Source organism: Petromyzon marinus, chromosome 15, assembly GCF_048934315.1.
Source record: "Petromyzon marinus isolate PM22_M1 ecotype Great Lakes invasive population chromosome 15, UKy_Petmar_22M1.pri1.0, whole genome shotgun sequence".
In the NCBI taxonomy this organism is placed as follows: Eukaryota; Metazoa; Chordata; class Hyperoartia; order Petromyzontiformes; family Petromyzontidae; genus Petromyzon; species Petromyzon marinus.
Genome location: NC_133681.1, coordinates 12,427,581 through 12,446,066, shown reverse-complemented (window position 1 = coordinate 12,446,066; position 18,486 = coordinate 12,427,581). Strand labels below are relative to the sequence as shown.

The 18,486-nt window shown below is 42.5% G+C and overlaps 1 protein-coding gene across 1 annotated transcript in view; it reads right to left on the bottom strand.

The window, feature by feature from the left end:
• LOC116942670 (visinin-like protein 1) overlaps positions 1–18,486 on the bottom strand; it is a 49,038-nt gene that overhangs the window by 11,921 nt on the left and 18,631 nt on the right. The window contains exon 2 of the mRNA XM_032954864.2: positions 7,884–8,060. Within this exon, the coding sequence (XP_032810755.1) occupies positions 7,884–8,045 (162 nt within the window). The 5' untranslated portion in view covers positions 8,046–8,060. The remainder of the gene's footprint in view (positions 1–7,883; positions 8,061–18,486) is intronic.

Below are 18,486 nucleotides of genomic sequence, written 5' to 3'. Positions count from 1 at the left end.
GTTTATAGCCGAGGTGTTCAATTGAGGCGAGACGGAACAGGGCATTGCACCAGTGGGGTGTCGTAGGTGGAGCGCTCCTCGTGCGGTTTCCATGCATCAAGAATGGCTTTGTGGGCTTTGAACACATTAAATCTTGCTCATATTTTAATTCCTCTCGGCTTTTTTTCTTCTTTCTCTAAAATATACTTTGGAGTTCTTTGACACGATCCACCGCTAAAGAGATTATACAAGAACACAATAATAATATAGTGTGCCTTGTGACTGCTATTTGGGAGATTGAACTGAACAACAACACGACAAGTACCGGCCTCTCTAGCGCTGTTTTACTAACTTGTTGGTGCCTTGAAGGAGGGCCGTTGCACAAAACGTCGCCTGCTTTTGTTTTCCCTTTTAAGGTCGCGGCGTTGTTGGCGAATGTGTTGAGTTTATTTGTACAACAATTATTCGGTGCTCATTGCATTTCCTGCTCAGTGCCTAGAAATGTTTTTTTGCATTTCACTGCTGCGCAATGAACACAATCATTGTCACAGTAAAGTATCACATTACACGTGACAGGGCAGTTGGCTTTACCAGCAGTCAGCAGACTTAGTCCCGAAGACATCCATCACCGACTTAAGCAAATAAATTTAAACAAAGCTGCAAGGGACTACGTTGGCCGTGGTGCACAAGCGCAAGCAGATAAACAAAAAACCTTGCCACATTTATCATAAACACTGCGGCATTGCAGGAAATGGAAAAAAAAACGCACAATAGGCTGACTTTTCATAGTCGTGGTTGTTGAGCACGGGCCTGTAGGCTCACCAAAAAAATATATATACCAAGCGCCAAGCAACAAACTGCGATATTAAAGTCGTGATAGATAAGCGTTAATACTTTGTTGAATTGAGCAAGGGTTCGTTTTTCGAACTTTGGAAAGAGAGACGATGGCAGGAGGGAATTGGAAAGTCAAGCAGTGTGACGGTATAAGTTTAACGAATGGAGTTAATTTAACGATGGGCCTTTAATCCCTACCCACCGACGTTGTCAGCGTTCCCACGATAAAGTTTCGTACGTTCATTCAATAATGTTACGTTTACTACAAATCAGTTTATATGCACATTATATTTTCGACTTTTCTGAGGTTTTTCCTACTACTTAATGTATATGAACGAATAACTGCCCATGTCAACTATTTAAAAAAAATTCCCTAAGTGAACCACAGTGTAACGTTCGATCTCCAACTATAAAACCAGCCACTCTTTCTGCCCTCTTGCTCTGCTCCTCGGAAGAAGCACCACCGCACCAAACATCGGACTATTATCACCATCATCATCAGCCATGAACAATCTGCTGTTGGATGAACGCCTCCCCAAACTGTCGCCATCTCTCACCATCCTGTGATACACCAATGCACCCAGCACCTGCACACAAACTCATTTCATTATTCCATCTCCCCCGGGTAGACGTCCTCTCAAAACGTGCTCCATCCCTTGGCTGCCACTCTGCCCTTGGATTCGCCCATTGACCATCGTCCCTCCTGGCGACAACCCGCATTACTTTCCTTAACAATTATAATGATGTCTTTAACCTGCATATGTTCTCTAATCCGTGCGTTTCTCTTTCTGTCTCTCAGTACAAGCAGATAATGATAAATTTCGATTTAAAGCTTTCGTGACTGCAATGATTCATCTTCTTTGGTTCTTTCGGTAAAGTCACGTAGAATGATAATAAAATAATAAATTGATAAAATAAAATAACACAATAATATTCTCACGACGTTTCGGCCACAACACAAGCGGCCTTCATCAGGTGAAGGGGGCGAGACTGTCTAGTGGGACAGCGCGAGACTGTCTGGTGGGACAGCGCTGTCCCACCAGACAGTCTCGCCCCCTTCACCTGATGAAGGCCGCTTGTGTTGTGGCCGAAACGTCGTGAGAATATTATTGTGTTATTTTATTTTATCAATTTATTATTTTATTATCATTCTACGTGACTTTACCGAAAGAACCAAAGAAGACAGATAATGATAGTCAATATTATTGGCAAATACAGAGTGCTTCAAAAAATGTTAACACTTACATGGGACTATCGTTTTTAATGGAAAGAGAACGGATAATACACTATAACGTGATAACACATGTATGTTAATAGCTTCAAAAATAAAAACAAGTCTCCCACTTGTTCGCCATCATAGTCAACACGTGGCCTGGAATCTTCTCCAGGTGGTCTCCAGAGCCCGGAGGCAGCAGCACGTGTCACGTGGTGTTGTTGCAAATTCTCAGAATTGTTAAACAATTTTTGAAGCCCCCTGTACAGCGATATTTCAGAATTCAAATATGACCACTGCATGAATAGATGTTACATTTATCTTTAACAATCATGCCTAATCCATTAAATGTTATATATATATAACAAACAAAAAACTGCTTTTCATGCCTTCCTCTAATACTTCTCTGGACAATTTTTTTCTCTCGAAGCTACTTACCAACACCGGAGAGGGGTACCTATATTTATCGACCTGCTTATTGATCTGTTGAGAAGGGTTTGTGGCAGACTATCTTCTTCCATTACCAATCGAGGCGATTAGGACCGGTTGTGCACCCCGCAGCTATTTCCTGCGTCGTCCGGAGTGTCGTAAAACCCATTTGCCTCCCCCATTTTTTTTGTAGGTTTCCTCTGCCAAAAGCGGAGACTTAAATCCTGGCACTTTAAGCCAGGATGCATAGCTTCAAAAATAGCCGCGAGCTATTGGAATGGATTTAGTTGTGTCTTGGGGTGTGGCGAGGCAGGGACGGTCCTACCCACCGCTGCCTGTCTCAAAGCTTCATTTTCTCACATGCGGTGTTCATCCATCGGACGGTAAATGAAGGTTGATGGAGGCTTTTTACAATTGTGGACCCGAAATTATGGAATGTTAGGTTATGTTGCGCACATGATGATGTCAGCATGATTAAATGCAAACAGCATGAAAGAGGTGCGTCAATCCGTCGACTGACATCTATTCCGACGCTCGCGATAACGCGCATTGAATTCCGCGTTCGAGCGTCGATTGTACTCAACTGACATGTATTGTATGTAGGTGAGTCATGTGAACCACGCAGCCCCTTGAGGTGCTACATTCACTGCAACAGAAGTGCAAACCACCGATCCTCGAGTCCAATCGTGACCTCCGAATCGTGAACATGTATCAAAGTGCGAGGAGGACGAAAGGGAAAATGCATGATACACTTACAAAACTGCGCTTGCTAAAGTTGCACCACACACACATCTTTCAATGAGCGGGCACGATTACTGCAAACCACTGACAGCTGAATCGAGCGCATCGCGCATCTAGCAAGGAAATCCAAGATGCACACAAGTTGAAGTGCAGCTAAATTTCGGCATTGTTTTTTTTATAAACGATTCCACTTTACTCATAGGAATAATTAGCAGTTTATTCATTTATAGGCATTAATTAACAGCGTTTAAATATAACTATTTTACGCTACGATATTTTCCCTAACGAGAATTTTCACCTCCACGATGTGTAATTGCCTACACGGCGGTGCTGACTGCCACCCCGCTATCAGCTTTCCCTTCTTGTCCCTCGGTCCCAGTGTTATAATCTTTCGCAGTTATTTATTTGGGTGTTAATCAATGTTTAATGTTCAGTTATTTTTATACTCAATGCTAACATATCAAACGGGTTTATCGTTTTACAAAAAAACAACAACAACAACAACAACAACCCCACAACACATGGGGTAAGAAGTTTCACATTTCTATACAGCAGGATGGTCTCAGTCTGGTCGTCACGAGCAGTTTGACATATTGGGCCTTCGGGCATAGACTCAGCAACTGTGTAGTAAGTGCGGTAAAAAAAAAAATATTGAAACAAAAACATGACCAATTGTAGTTAATTTGGTTGCTCCAGCCTTCAGGCACTGCCATATAATTTATTTAAAATTTAAAATGTTTATTTTATTTAACTGACAAAATTATGCATCCATTCATTTTAAGTACAATGTCACAGCTGGAAAATGAAAAATATATTGGATCACATTTGAAAGAAACCCCCCCCCCCCCCCAAGAAATTAATGTAAAATAGTTCTTACGAGTGTAACATACGAATAGATTTCACAGTCGGAGCAATGCAATACAAGTCCTACTGAAATAATGAGAAAGGGTGGCCATGTATGTGTAATTACAACATTCAAATTTACGTGTGAATTTGTGTGGTAACTCCCACCTCTTCCGAGATGTCTCGTCAGTGTGGGAAAGTAGGCCAAATGCCTTCTAGAAGGGCTCTCCTGAACTCCCTCTCGTTTGTGAATGAAAGCTAAAAAAAATGGATTTGGGCTATGACCCTAGCGAGCAATCAACAACTCATTTAAGCCTTTAACGTTAAGCTTATAACATAACATCCTGCTAATTCCCAAAATGAAATGTATTTGGCTGCAGTCAGGATTGACCTTTAACTTCATTCGGGCAGAATCCGTGGTGACGGCTTGTACTCGTGCACATATGCATAAAGCAAAATCGATTCTTACGCTCAAGAGACCCAATATTCATGCAACAAATTGTACAATTTTGATTTAAAGCTTTCGTGACTGCAGTAATTCATATTCTTATCTCTTTCGGTAAAGTCTTGTTGAAGGGAAACAATAAAATAATAAAATATATATTAAACAATAAAAAATAAAAATTCTCACGACGTTTCGACCATAGCACAAACGGTCATCATCAGGTGTGACTTTACCGAAAGCGCTAAGAATATCAACAAATTGTACTTGTAAGAATCAAATAATTTTATGAATCATGCGAAATACTCATAAATTATGCAGTGCATAAAACAGTACAAACTAGATATGATAATGAACGAAAAAATTAAGATGGTAAAAATGTAAAAACAAAAACCTTAAGTGACTGTCTCATAATAATAGGGTTTTCCCCATTTTTTCTGGCAACAAAAAAATCATAGTGTGGGTTTTTTTTGTTTGCATTTGACTGCAAGTATTGTGGTTAATGCAAACATGAATCCATGTAAAAAGGTTTCAGTTTTGTTGCCAGAAAAAATGGGGAAAACCCTATTATTATATTTTGGTACTGGCAAAGGAGGTCCAATGATGACTCTGTCTCATTGACATTTGAACTTCATGGCGGTACTATTGTACCATAGTACCCCGGCTCTCGCACAATGTCCGTGATGCAGTCATTTTTAGTCTGTTGATGGTCGGCGATGCAGCAATCGACTCATCTCGACGAGCTGTACTCACGATGCACGATTCAAAGTTGAATTTTTCGAGAACAGATTTTTTTATGCTAATGTTTGTCGTTTCGACATCGCGGAGTGTAGCACTGATTTCGGATCGATTGCTACCCCAGTGGCGGAGTTAAGTTCAACCCCGGAAAAAAAATAGTGTCCCAGAAATACAATATTTAATTGCCTCGGTCGTTCTGTATTATTTGGTACCCCGGGGTACTGCCATAAAGATCACGTGTCTAAACATTAAGCCAGGCATCTGGCAATCGTATCATAATTCCAGAACACATTCATTCACCCGCATGTTACTGTGCTTTATGAAAACCTGAACTTAATGAAAAGCAACAAAACGGTATGCCTAAATGAGTTTTTTTTAAAATCAGTGCTATATTACCAGTGGTAACAGATGGTTCACGTGAACGTTGACAAAATAAATTGCGCAGAAGGTGCAAAGTGCACGGTGAAAGCGTGGAGAGATGCGCGCTGAGAAATGCACGCTGAGAGATAAGAAAGAGGAATGCACGGATCGGGGATCAAACGCATATCAGAGACACTGTATTGGCTGTTAGGAAAAGTAAGCTAGCGTGGGCAAGACACGTCAGAAGGAGTGATGATGGGCAGTAGCCGAGACTGACAATAAAGTGGCAGCTAAAGGAGGGAACACACTTAAGGGGACGTCCCAGTTTGTAGATGTATTGACGAGATCAGCTTATGCGCGATGATTGTCACATCGCAAGACTGTGATGACTTGGGGAACACTTGATTGTATGGATGTATGTTGAAATTCTTTCGCACTGTAAGTAGCCAACCGAGCTAATCAGAGGTACGGGGGGAAGGACAACACACTAAACACAAAAAGCAGTTCTAAAGAAACAAGTTTTTAATCTAGATGTAAAAGTGCATAGCTCCAGTGGCTTCCAAATATCAGAAGGAAGAGCGTTTCAGTTGGCCGCTTAAGCGCTAACTGAGCAGTGAACAGATCATGGCTGAATTTCGATTTAAAGCTTTCGTGACTGCAAGGATTCATCTTCTTTGGTTCTTTCGGTAAAAGTCACGTAGAATGAGAATAAAATAATAAAATAATAAAATAAAATAACACAATAAAATTCTCACGACGTTTCGGCCACAACACAAGCAGCCTTCTTCAGGTGAAAGAACGGAACTGTCGGGACGGCAGAGCTTCAAAGCCGAAACGTCGTGAGAATTTCATTGTGTTATTTTATTTTATTATTTTATTCTCATTCTACGTGACTTTACCGAAAGAACCAAAGAAGAGAATAAAAAGATCATGGCTGGTGACGATGACAAATATGCTGCATTTTTCTGAGCACATACATTCAGTTGTAGTGTAGTAAGTAAGCTCATTATTTCAATTGTGCCCCTGCACCCTCCACAAAAAAACGTCACTCATCCATATGTTACAGAATAAGTGCAAAAATAATGGGGAAAAAAATCAGGAAATGATAAACAGGAACAAACGAACATATTGCACTTAGCATAAATTTGAGCAGCAACATAACGGAGAGAAAAAAAATATAAAAAGAGTCAGGAAGCTCCAAAAAACATGCTGCGATGATCTATCTCACACAGACTCACACACACTCACACACACTCACACACACACTCACACACTCACACACACACTCACACACTCACATACTCACATACACACACTCACTCACACACTCACACACACTCACACACTCACTCACACACACTCACACACACTCACACACACACTCGCTCACTCACACACTCACACACACACTCGCTCACTCACACACTCACATACACACACTCACATACACACACTCACACACTCACACACACTCACTCACACACACTCACACACACACTCACACTCACTCACTCACAGACACTCACTCACACACACACTCACACACTCACACACACACTCACACACACTCACACACATTCACACACACACACTCACACACATACGCTCACACACTCGCTCACACACACACTCACACACACACTCACACACTCACTCACACACACTCACACACACACTCACACACACTAATGATATATCTCTCACACACACTAATGATATCTCTCACACACACTCACACACTCACACTAATGATATCTCTCTCACTAATGATATCTCTCTCTCACTAATGATATCTCTCTCTCTCTCACTAATGATATCTCTCTCTCACCCTAATGGATGGATGTGAAAAAAAACGGGCATTTAAAATGCAACAGTGCTTAGACATATCTGCTGAAGCGGCATAACCGTGGATGAGAAAAAAGAATCCATAGCGAGGGCGATCAGCGTAATTGTGTCTCGGGAATAAAAAAAAAAATCTATCGCAGGGAAATGGCCTGTCATGCGCAGCCGGCCACAGACCCGGGTACAAAGCAAAACATGGATTTTTATTGACGTGTTACTGATCCGTTGCAAACGAGCGAAATGTTATGTCCCCACAGTAGAAGCGCCACATTGAGCCCAAAGACCTGAGCGCCGTTGTGGGCAAATTCCACGCTCAGCGTTCTGCACATCTGTCAAGTGAAACGTCCGGACAGTTATCTGATTTTAATTCGGTGAGGGCCAAAAGTGCCAAAGGTGACGATGGGTGAAATCGCATGTTTGGAGAGAGATTGCGACTGAAAAGTTGTTTCTCCGATCTAACACCTTGACGTAGAGCTGTTGAAACTCCTCCAGGTTCAGCTTGCCACTGGGGCAGTCCTTGAGGAAGCCCTTGTACCACTGCTTCAGCTCAGCCTCGTTGAATTCTGTGCTCTTCAGTAAGTCCTCCAGCACCTCTGGAGCCAGCTTGCTGTTTTGCTTACCCATCGCGAGCGGTCAGAGCTGTGGGGTGAATGGAGAGGACAAGAGTCATTCAGGTCATTGCTCACCAAGGTTCCACAACATCTTTCACTGGCTCAACAGAAAATCGACATTGCTTTTGGCGTGCAGCATTATGGGAAAATCTGACAATGCCTTCATAGTATTTTTTTTGTTACAACGGATGGAAATTGGCATGAGTAGAAACGTGATGTTTGAATAAAAATACTGCTAAAAGTAAACATTCAACTTGAATGCTAATAAGAACACAACATATTTTATTGTTTCCCTTCTACGTGACTTTACCGAAAGAACCAAGAATATGAATCCCTGCAGTCACGAAAGCTTTAAATAAAAATTTAACATATACCAGGTCAAAACGAGCTTAAAATGTAAATAACATGACTAATTGTCGTTTATATATGCAGGCTGTAAATAAAAAAAAATATTGTAGTCAACTCTCAATTATCTGCGGGAATGGGGGAAGGGGCAGCACGGATTAAAAAAATATATGAATCGGGCATAACAGTTGTGAATTAGGCTACACAATGCAATGTGTTGTTTACCAACATAGAATGGCCATTTTTATTGTTTCTTGAAGACGTTGGTTCTTTGGTCATGTGAGTCACCGATCCACAATGAGTAAGGAGCAGTGGCTATTAAAACCAACGGGTGAGTAAAAGCTAAATATATACTTTATATTTGTTTCATTCCCACGGTTAATCCGCAACTCAGATAATCCACACACTCAAGAGTTCTAGGGTGCGGCAAAACAATGTCGATGCGTAAGAAGTACATTTTCTCGATAATTGAACATTATTGTTAATTGTAGTGGCAAGAATTTATAATGTGTCGATAAAACAAAGTTTGCTTAGCCTCCCAAAGCCCCAGCCACCTATCACGATCCTGCCATGTAACAAGCTACCAGTGACAATACTGATAGACTATAGGCCATTTATTGTTCTGTGAACAAAAGGTAAAATTTTGATTTAAAGCTTTCGTGACTGCAGGGATTCATATTCTTGGTTCTTTCGGTAAAGTCATGTAGAAGGGAAACAATAAAATAATAAAAAAATATAAAACAATAAAATTCTCACGACGTTTCGACTGCAACACAAGCAATAATCATCAGGTGTGAAAACCACAGCAAGACATTTTTAAAAAAGTGGCGGTTTTTTTAACGTTACCACCACGGAGAGCGATTTGACAGTTTGTTCAGAGGGACGAGTCCATCTATGTTCGGAAAAGAGGAGGGGGTGACGAAAATAATGGATGCGGTCTGAAAGCCACCGTAAGCGTGAACAATCAATTAAGACCCGAAATGGTTTATCAAATCCTTCCAATGATTGCTAAGCCAGAATCCATCTTCTCGGTTGAAATTGTCTCTGTGTTTGTATATGTGGATAGCCTCATGAACGAATCTCTCATGGTAGCCAGATGGCTTGCAGAGAACCTCTGTCTTGGAGAAGTCAATGTCATGTGAGCCTACTGAATTATAACAGTGATCTGCCACGGCCGAGGTGTTGGTCCTACGGTGTTTTAGGTCTGTTTTGTGTTCACGAATGCGGTCCGAGACATGTCGTTTGGTTTCTCCAATGTAACTACTACCACAGAGGCAACTTCGTTTGTAGACGCCAGGGTACTGTATGTCCGGAATCACATCTTTTACAGACGAAACCAGATCACGGATTTTATGTAATGTGTTGAATCGGACCTGGATCTTGTGTTTATTCAAGATTTTGGAGATCTTTTTTGTGATCCCCGCAATGTAGGGTAAAGTGATGGTTTTGAATGATAAAACAATACTTGCATTCGAATAGCTGGACACAAGCAAGTCCATCCGGTGCCAAACCATGGCAATTTAATCACCCTGAGCCGTGTTACATCCGAGCTCACTTACCCCCAAAGCTTGTCCCCATTTAGAAACCCTTTATTAATATTGATGGCAATGTTCTGAAAGTCATCATCCCAAAGGATTCCTCTCGTCACCTACAAACTCAAAAATTGACCTCCGACCCACAGGAGGCACCCCGCAATTCCTAGGGGACGGACAACACGTGTTGTACGTGTCGGGGAGGTCATGTGGCCGCACAAACTATTCCCATAGCTGCTTAAATATATACGCATTTACCTTTATGAATGCCTTTAAGTAGGATACACTTTTCGAGCACAGATAATTTCAACTAACCCCCCCCCCCCATGCTAAATCACTCCACAGCAGCAACAGAATTAGATTAGACTCATACAAAGCAGCATTGACACCGGCAGACTCAAAGAATAATGGGAACATTTCCCCATTACCATTAATATTAAATCAAAATACATCTTGTTCTGGGGGAACAGTGGCATACAGCAACACGGACAGTGACAGTGTTTGAGAACCCCAGAAGATTAAAATATAACCACGATGCACAGGCAAACTCCAAACCAGACACACAAGGGTCGACTTTTTTTTTTTTTACGCTGTAGCGAATGAATTATGCGGGTGTGTTGTACTTAGTAAATGTGATAGGACGACTGCTTCTGCAGTGACCACGCATTGGCCAGCTTTGTTTTTGTTAAAATTATATATAATTGGCACATACACTATGGGACATACTCTTTGGTTCTATTGGGTAAAGTCACGTAGGTGAAAATAAAATAACAAAAAATCACGACGTTTCGGCCACAACACAAGCGGCCTTCATCAGGTGCGCTGTCCTCCAGACAGTCTCGTCCCTTCACCTGATGAAGGCCGCTTGTGTTGTGGCCGAAACGTCGTGATTTTTTGTTATTTTATTTTCACCTACGTGACTTTACCCAATAGAACCAAAGAGTATGGATCCTAGCAGTCACGAAAGCTTTAAATCTAGAACTATGGGACATTCCATCAGAAATAATCATAAATGTTGGTGCAGAATGATCATTTCTAATTGCGCGTTATGAAGGATCTGAGTGTTATAAATTAATAGCTGCCATTTTAAAACTTAAAACAAGACGATGCATTTAAATATTGAGAGTCGTCACGTTTTCATGGAACGCATTAAAGTTTAATGAGGTGGACGACTTGCTAATGTCTTCCTCGGCAGATGAGAGTGCCCATCATCTGAGACAAAAAGTGTGCACAGGCCTCTACAATGTCGAAGTCTTATCAGGCAAGTATGCTGGTGGGAGCCCACGTTGGTATATGCACTCTGCTTTGACTTGCAAAGCACTGTCGGTATTTCCCATGATACTGTACGGCATTAATATATTTCACCTTAACTTGGACTCATTGAAAGACGGACAGGTGCGGGTCAACCAAACACTTGCCTGAAAACAATAAAAAGGCTGCACATTTTAATAAAGGAATACACGTCACGTTGATGCGTTTGAGCGAGCAGATGAATTAATATAGGGTTCAGAATCTTGCCGTGTTGGGTAATTGCACTCTGCAAGGGTGCGAGGAATAACAGATGGAGTTAAGGGTTCATAAACCATGAGGCAGCCCCCCCACGCGGGTTTCTCTCCAGCTGCTGCTGTCATTTTTTTTGATAGCCGAGTGTGCGACACCTTTCTGCGCAGGGTGGGATGGGTCTCCCCGAGACTTTGAGCTCGTGGCTCGAACCGGTCCAGCGAGCGAGACTTTAATGCAGGCAGTGACGCGCACCTGGTGAGCATCGAGGGTGTCGAAATTAATAGGCAGTACGGCAGGTAGGTTGCCGAGCTATTTGAATAGTGGCCATATTTTAAGGACATTTTGTCTGTCACAGAAGAGGCGAGTAATTCGATGGATTTTCTTGCCAACGTTATTTATGGGTTTATTGTTTGAAATAATGGTATGTAAAATATCATCATGGCAAACTGCTTTTTGGACATTTTTCTACTGCAACTTATATAATATGTTCATGAAATTGCCCTTATTTGAGGAGCAATAATAAATTGGCCCAACTTTCCAAGCAAGATGCTGCTGTAACAGCCTTGAGCCTCCTATAATAGACGTGTGATTTTTTTTGGGGGTAATACAAATTCTTATTAGGAGTGATGTTAAGTTGGGTTTTCGTTAATATCTTCATGAAGTTTTCATTTCCATGACACGTAAATGTCCTTTAAGAACAACACACAGGTAGCAGAGGTTCACAGAGCAATGAGGAATGACCGTAAAAGTCTCAACGCAGGGCTGTGTCCCAGTCGCCTTCCCTTACTATATAGTGGCTCGACAGTGGTCCATTTATAACATATCGGTCATTTTATAGGTTACTATTCTCATGAAGTAATTGCCTACCATGTACAGAATCAAGCTGCTACACATGTGCAAAAAGAATACAATAATAATGATAATAATTTACAGTCCCTTGTCAATTCACTGCTGGATGAATGCTTCCCCATGCCATGTTGGCCACTGGGGTTGTCTGACCATATTTGACCATGTTGACAGGTTCAGACGCCAACTTGCCACTGATGTAAGCCGTGGCTGGGAATTGACTTCCCGGGATCATGTTAACTGCTGTGCCGCCGTTCCCCTTAATATATGGTTAAAAATATGTACTTGATAAACAACTTATGAAGGAAGTATAAAAGACGTTTATGAAAGTGATCACATCAAATGCTAATTACTGGTGGTGAGGGCAGAAATGGTAAAGTTATTGATTAGTTTTGCGTCTCGGCTAGAACTAAAGCCTGGAAATTAGCTCCAATTTGAAATTAATAATACTGGCAGCATTACAGTCTTCAAGGCGCATTTAATGACATAGCTTGCTCAATGAGGCATTATCATCAAATGTTTGTGTCTAAATAGCTTCGAGGCTAATACACTACTTGCAGGCACTATAGAAATGTAATGATTATGGTGATATTGTGGTTACATTTACATTTCTCTACGCGATGCATGAGCAATATTTCTGCTGCTGAGTATGAACAGAAACTGTGCTTTAGCAAATCAAGAATTGAAACCAGGGGGTCGGCAAGCTGCTGGTCTGGAGCGGGACACGGCTCTTTATGGACTGCTTCGTGACCTTATTTTTGTAAGCACCACCGTCTCGTATTCACCACATGCATCGTGCGGCTCTTGAATTATTGAGGGTTTTTTTTTCTTTTCCCGAAGTTCGAAAATATGGCTCTTCTTGTTATTTTGGTTACCGGCCCCCTGGTTAATGAACAAATATCCCTGTGCGCATTTGCGTAGTCGCTGATAACTCCCTCGACGTGAAAATACGTCTTACGTTTGCATAACCAGGTTAAACATGAGACCTTGGAATTGTATTTTCACGGCACTATTGCCGGAGGGGTCTCCATCAGAGGGGTGGCTCGAAAGAGACCCCTCTCGAGGCTATTTGGCCAACTCTGCCACGGCTGGCCAGATATTTTGGAAGAGCTGGGAATGCCCCAGAGTTTACCCTACCACGTGCGACCTGCCGATTGGCTCACTGCATTGCACCCATTTACACTGCTGGATGGACAGAGGCGGGGAGACTTAAGAACCTTGTGTCATTGCTGTAACTGATGCTTCAGGAAACCGAACCGGTGACCTCTGATTTGCTAGTCCGGTGTGCTAGCCATTACACCGCGGCTGCATCCTTAACTCTGCGCAGGATAAAAATGTTCATATTCAGGGTTTCGGCAGTGCCGCCTCAGTGTTCTGAACTGAAGACAAGTTGCTCCCTACACCATTCTCTTTTACCAACTCACAAGTGATCTGAGGAACGTTGCGGTGTTATTAAGTCAAGCGCAGGGCAGATCGCGGTGGTGGGGTAAATGCAGAGCCCATCGCTCTTAAGCCGCCTGAGCAGCGTTGAAGAATAAACAAAAGGCACTTTTATATACACTGTATAAAGAAAGGGTCTGTTGCTGTAATGACATGAACACTGGGTTCAGGAAACGCTAATGCTTTCCTCTTATCTCTCCTCAATTTCTATTTTAAGCATTAAGCTCGATTTACTGGTAGATGGGAAACTGGTGACAAATGCACAATGATCAGCAAACCATCCCCTATAATTACCGTGGGGATCTCCTCCGTTCGCTAACGACTCGGACGCATTAATTGATTTTGATTATGGCCCCAAATCTGGGTCAGATACCTTCTCATTTAAACCCAGCACACGCCGTTAGGAGCCCCAGTACTCAGAGTGTGCCCGGAGGAGGGTGGGAGATGACGGTATAAGATTGCCGAGGATGAGCCTCAGAAATTTGCGAGTTCATTTCCTCTTTTAATTAATTCCTTCCCGCAATTCGTTTTCGATGATGCCGTCGTGATAACGGAGTCACGCCGCGTGCTTGCAGAGCGGAATGTCGTTTGGCTTTCAATGTTCATGCAGCGTCTTGCGTCTGACGCAACCAGAGATCCGAGGGGGAAATGTGGCACGTAATGGCCAGGTCTTTTTCCCGAATGTAATTTTTTTACAATTCTTTTTACAAATTCCATTGTTGATAATACGGCGAAGGTCGTTCTCTGTAGCTCTCTGACGTGTTTTCGGGTTACACCGTGTTTCGTTCGACACGATGTCCGACGTTTCAACTCCACGTGCCGGGAGTTTTTTTAGGAACTGATTGTAATATCATTGTAATATCTGGGCATGATGTACGACAGTTAGCTCCACGTGCCGGAGCGAAACGTCGGACATCATGGCGAACAACACGTGGCAAAATCCCACATTGTGGACGGTTAATATGCTCGCCATGAAATATTATTTATTATTTGCAAGAGCAAACCGTGGTGGTTTGTGATTCCTGTTGGAGCTGCCAGTTAACCTCTACAGGGAACTATTTAAAGCACCACGTATGCCGAAAAGCAAGACGCTTAAAGATGCCGCGATATTATTCACAAGCGTTGCCCATCCTGTGCCCGTGGTACATCCGAATTTTACATTTGTAAGACAAACTCGCAACTAAATTGTAAATATTGTACGACAATTCCCTTTGCACCTGTCCCCAAATCAGGTCTCCCCTTGCGACAGTGATAGAGCATCTCGGAGGGAATCTCGTCTTATTCTACAAAGGAACATTAAGCCAATCAATCAAACAGGTTCGTGCCCCAGTAGTATAAATAAATCAAATGGGAAACCGCAATCAAATCACACGCCGGAGAAAGAGAACAAAACCTGTAAAGTGGAAAAGAACCGACAACGTGGGGCAAGGCGGCATGGTAAAGAGAGGTCCGCTCGACATCAGGGCGTTTTATTTTACTATCGCGCTGACTTACGTGATGTAAACCAACGTGGCCGTTAAAGAAAGAAGGAACAGATTTGCCGTGTGGCTGTAGGAGGGTGAAGCGATGAAGTGTTAGTGGAATGTGGTGCGCGAGTCGGTGGAATTATCTCTACTGCTACCCAATTGCATTTTTTTACGCTTTCCTACGACGGTTGAAGCATGCGTGCCTTAGCTCTGTTCATCTGCATGCATGTATGTATGTTACATGGGGTTAATGACTTTCCCAACAATTATCCAATATGAACAAAACGTTTATATAAGCTATGTTGATATTAGGGACTTTCTGCGTAGAAAATAGACCAAATTGTCCAACTTGGTGACACAAATCAAAAGGCATGTTTTCCCACTCTCATAATTGTTTCTGATTGAATGGCCCACAATGTTTGTGCCAATATTCTATGAAACAAAGGAACCACGCGTTCCGCACTCACAGCTCCGCGTCGGCGTTCCGTACGTGCATCCAATTAAATACTTCCAAGGACAAACACAATTTGGAAAGCATTCCAACGTGATTTTTTTCTTCTTCCAAACTTGTTTTAAGGAAACAATCACACGCAAAGGTTTAAGTTGAGTTCGGGACCACGGGGCTGGGCATTCGCTCAGACGAGTGGTGCATCAGAGTGTGCCGGCTAAACTTACTCCTCCTGGCCATCTGCCCAGGAGAGATGATAAAATTAATTGATGGATGGGCGTGCAGTAAATGTGGAGTGAGAGGAGGGGGCTGAGTTAGGCGCTACTTTACCATCAGCTAGATTTGTCAATTGGACAGAGAGGCCATGAAAGGCATGCACCCGGTCATTGTGAATACAACTCCTGCCGCACACTCAACGCGTTTCTAGCTTTATATCTCTTTTTTATATCGCTTATATGTGGTTTGTTTAAGAGTAGTTGGGCAAATCGAATGTTTAACACGCATACAGTTGCGGCCGCTTATAAGAACAACAAAAAAATCCACCTCGGAAAGTGGTGAGATCGATATAACCGGTCATCAGGAGCAGTAAGCGAATGCCAAGACAAGTCAGTGGGTTTTGGCAGGACGCATCCCGAGGAGGAATCATGGCCGATGGGTGGAGACCGGTGATGGAATGGCAGTCGATGGAGGCAACACCCCCAAGAGGACGACAACCACCAGAGGTGGAGTGAGGGGGACGCCATCTTGTGCCAGGGCGAGGACAGATTGTGGCCATCACAGGACCAGGAAGGATGGCGATGACGAGGGGTAGCCCTTCCTCCAGCAGTGCATTACACTGTGTAACAAATATATATATTATTTGTTCCTGGGTAGTAAGTGTTATTTTCCAATTTGCTTATGCCTCAAAAGTACAAAAAATGGCTATTATTCATCACAAACGTGTGCATTTGTGTCTTTCGTTGACATAAAGTCCTGGTCACAGAAGCACAGTTTGTGGGGAACAATAGCCATTTTCTATACTTTGAAGGCATAAGCAATTAGAAAATAACACTTACTACACAGGAACAAAAATCGTGTTACATAGTGTTATCATTCAATGCACTGAAATAGGTAGACAATGGATCTGAATTGCACAGTTATATGCAGACTGACCTTACAGTGTTTAATTACGAATTGGTGTTCACTTTTTATTTGGTGAACATTTCTTTGTGGGTTTTTTCCCTTCTTCTTCTTCTTCCAAATGTTATTCCTGGTGTGCCCTTGGTGTCATATCATGAGGCAAAGAATGCATTTGGAAATCTCGCAGAGCCGTGTGACTTTGCGAGTCTGAAAACCTCACAAAAATGTTGCGCAGAAATTATTCTGAACACACCTTCCAGTGCCTCTTTATATTTATACAGTAAGGTGCACACTTGCCCCTGCGCTATGTTAAGTGGTTGTTTTTTTGTATCACAGCAGGCAAACCAATATTTTCAAGAATATTTTGTTTAACTAGTTGAGAACTCAAGCGACCAGGGTGAGCCATATTTGCAAGAGTGACCTGGGTGCGTTAGTCTGCCAGTAAGGGACGATGATCGTTAAGTATAATCCTAATTGCGTAATTTCGAATTTGAAAAAATGTGGACCCTGATGCCGGCAACACATTGTCTTTAGTCTTCCTAAAGACATCAGAGGTGTGAAGCGGATGGCGCGTAGTATTGTTATGCTTTTCACACCCCCAGTGATAACCGGGGCGGCCGCCGGATTGGAACCGTGAACCTCTGCAACAAGCGGTGCACGTGCTACCGCCAGGCCATGCCACCACAGCAGTTCACACAGGTAGAATTTATCCACGTCACGCGAAAAGCCAAAATGTGACACGTGTTTATTCTCACGCAGCGATTGTTGATCAGACCATGACCATCAGCTCGCTACACCTGAGCACCCCGCTGACCATGGCATGTCAGCGCTTCTGACTCAGCGCTCTGATCCTTGAACCATCCTGCCACCTACCCAATGCTTTTGCAATGTTTAAGTCTTCGAGACGTTATCCTTTAAAGGTCAATCTTATTTGTTAACCCTGTCCAGGATTGTTAATCGTGCCATTGCCATCACGATGCGATCGCTTGAATACGCGGAATGATCTCGGTTTTATGTCGTATAAAAAAACGCGATAACGTTGAGTGATGTAAAATATCAGCCTCCTGTGACGGCTCCTGCTCCAATATCGGAACGTGACCATACTCTCCTTGCACAGACCATCTCGTCAGATGTTTACGTTAACACTAGAAGTGTGCCCGCCATCGGCACAAAAATGGTGAGAAAAAAAATAGCTTGCAAATTTCTGCTTTGAGAACAAAATAAATCAATTCTGTAAGAATCTGCAGAAGGCATGGCATGATAAACATACCAATAATAACTCGTATTGCTTAAGGAAAAAGCACATTGTCAAAACTTTAGCCTGTGGATGTCACTGTTACTATGCTGAGCATGATGGTTGCCAGTTGTGTTTCTTCTTTGCCTCATTATCCACATTTAATAGCACACAAAGGTGTGCTCACAAACAGCAGAAGGCACAACTCCCATCGTGCCTTGCATACACATCGCGTGATTGCCACATGTCATGTACAGCGCTCTCAGCCTAGTCTAAGGGCACCAGCTTGGAAGTTAAAATGTCCATTAACGAAGCTTTAATGTTATGTTTTAATGTTTAATGTTATGTTGCCCTTTCCGGAATACACAGCCTTGGTGCCTCAGCGACTAACAAAACAACTGTTTGCTTTTAGGGCTAAATATTGTTTGTGTACACAAACACACAATTGGGCAATTGCTAAAATAAATGTAAAACGTTAATTTAATGAGTTCACTGTGATAATTTAATCTCCTAAATTATCT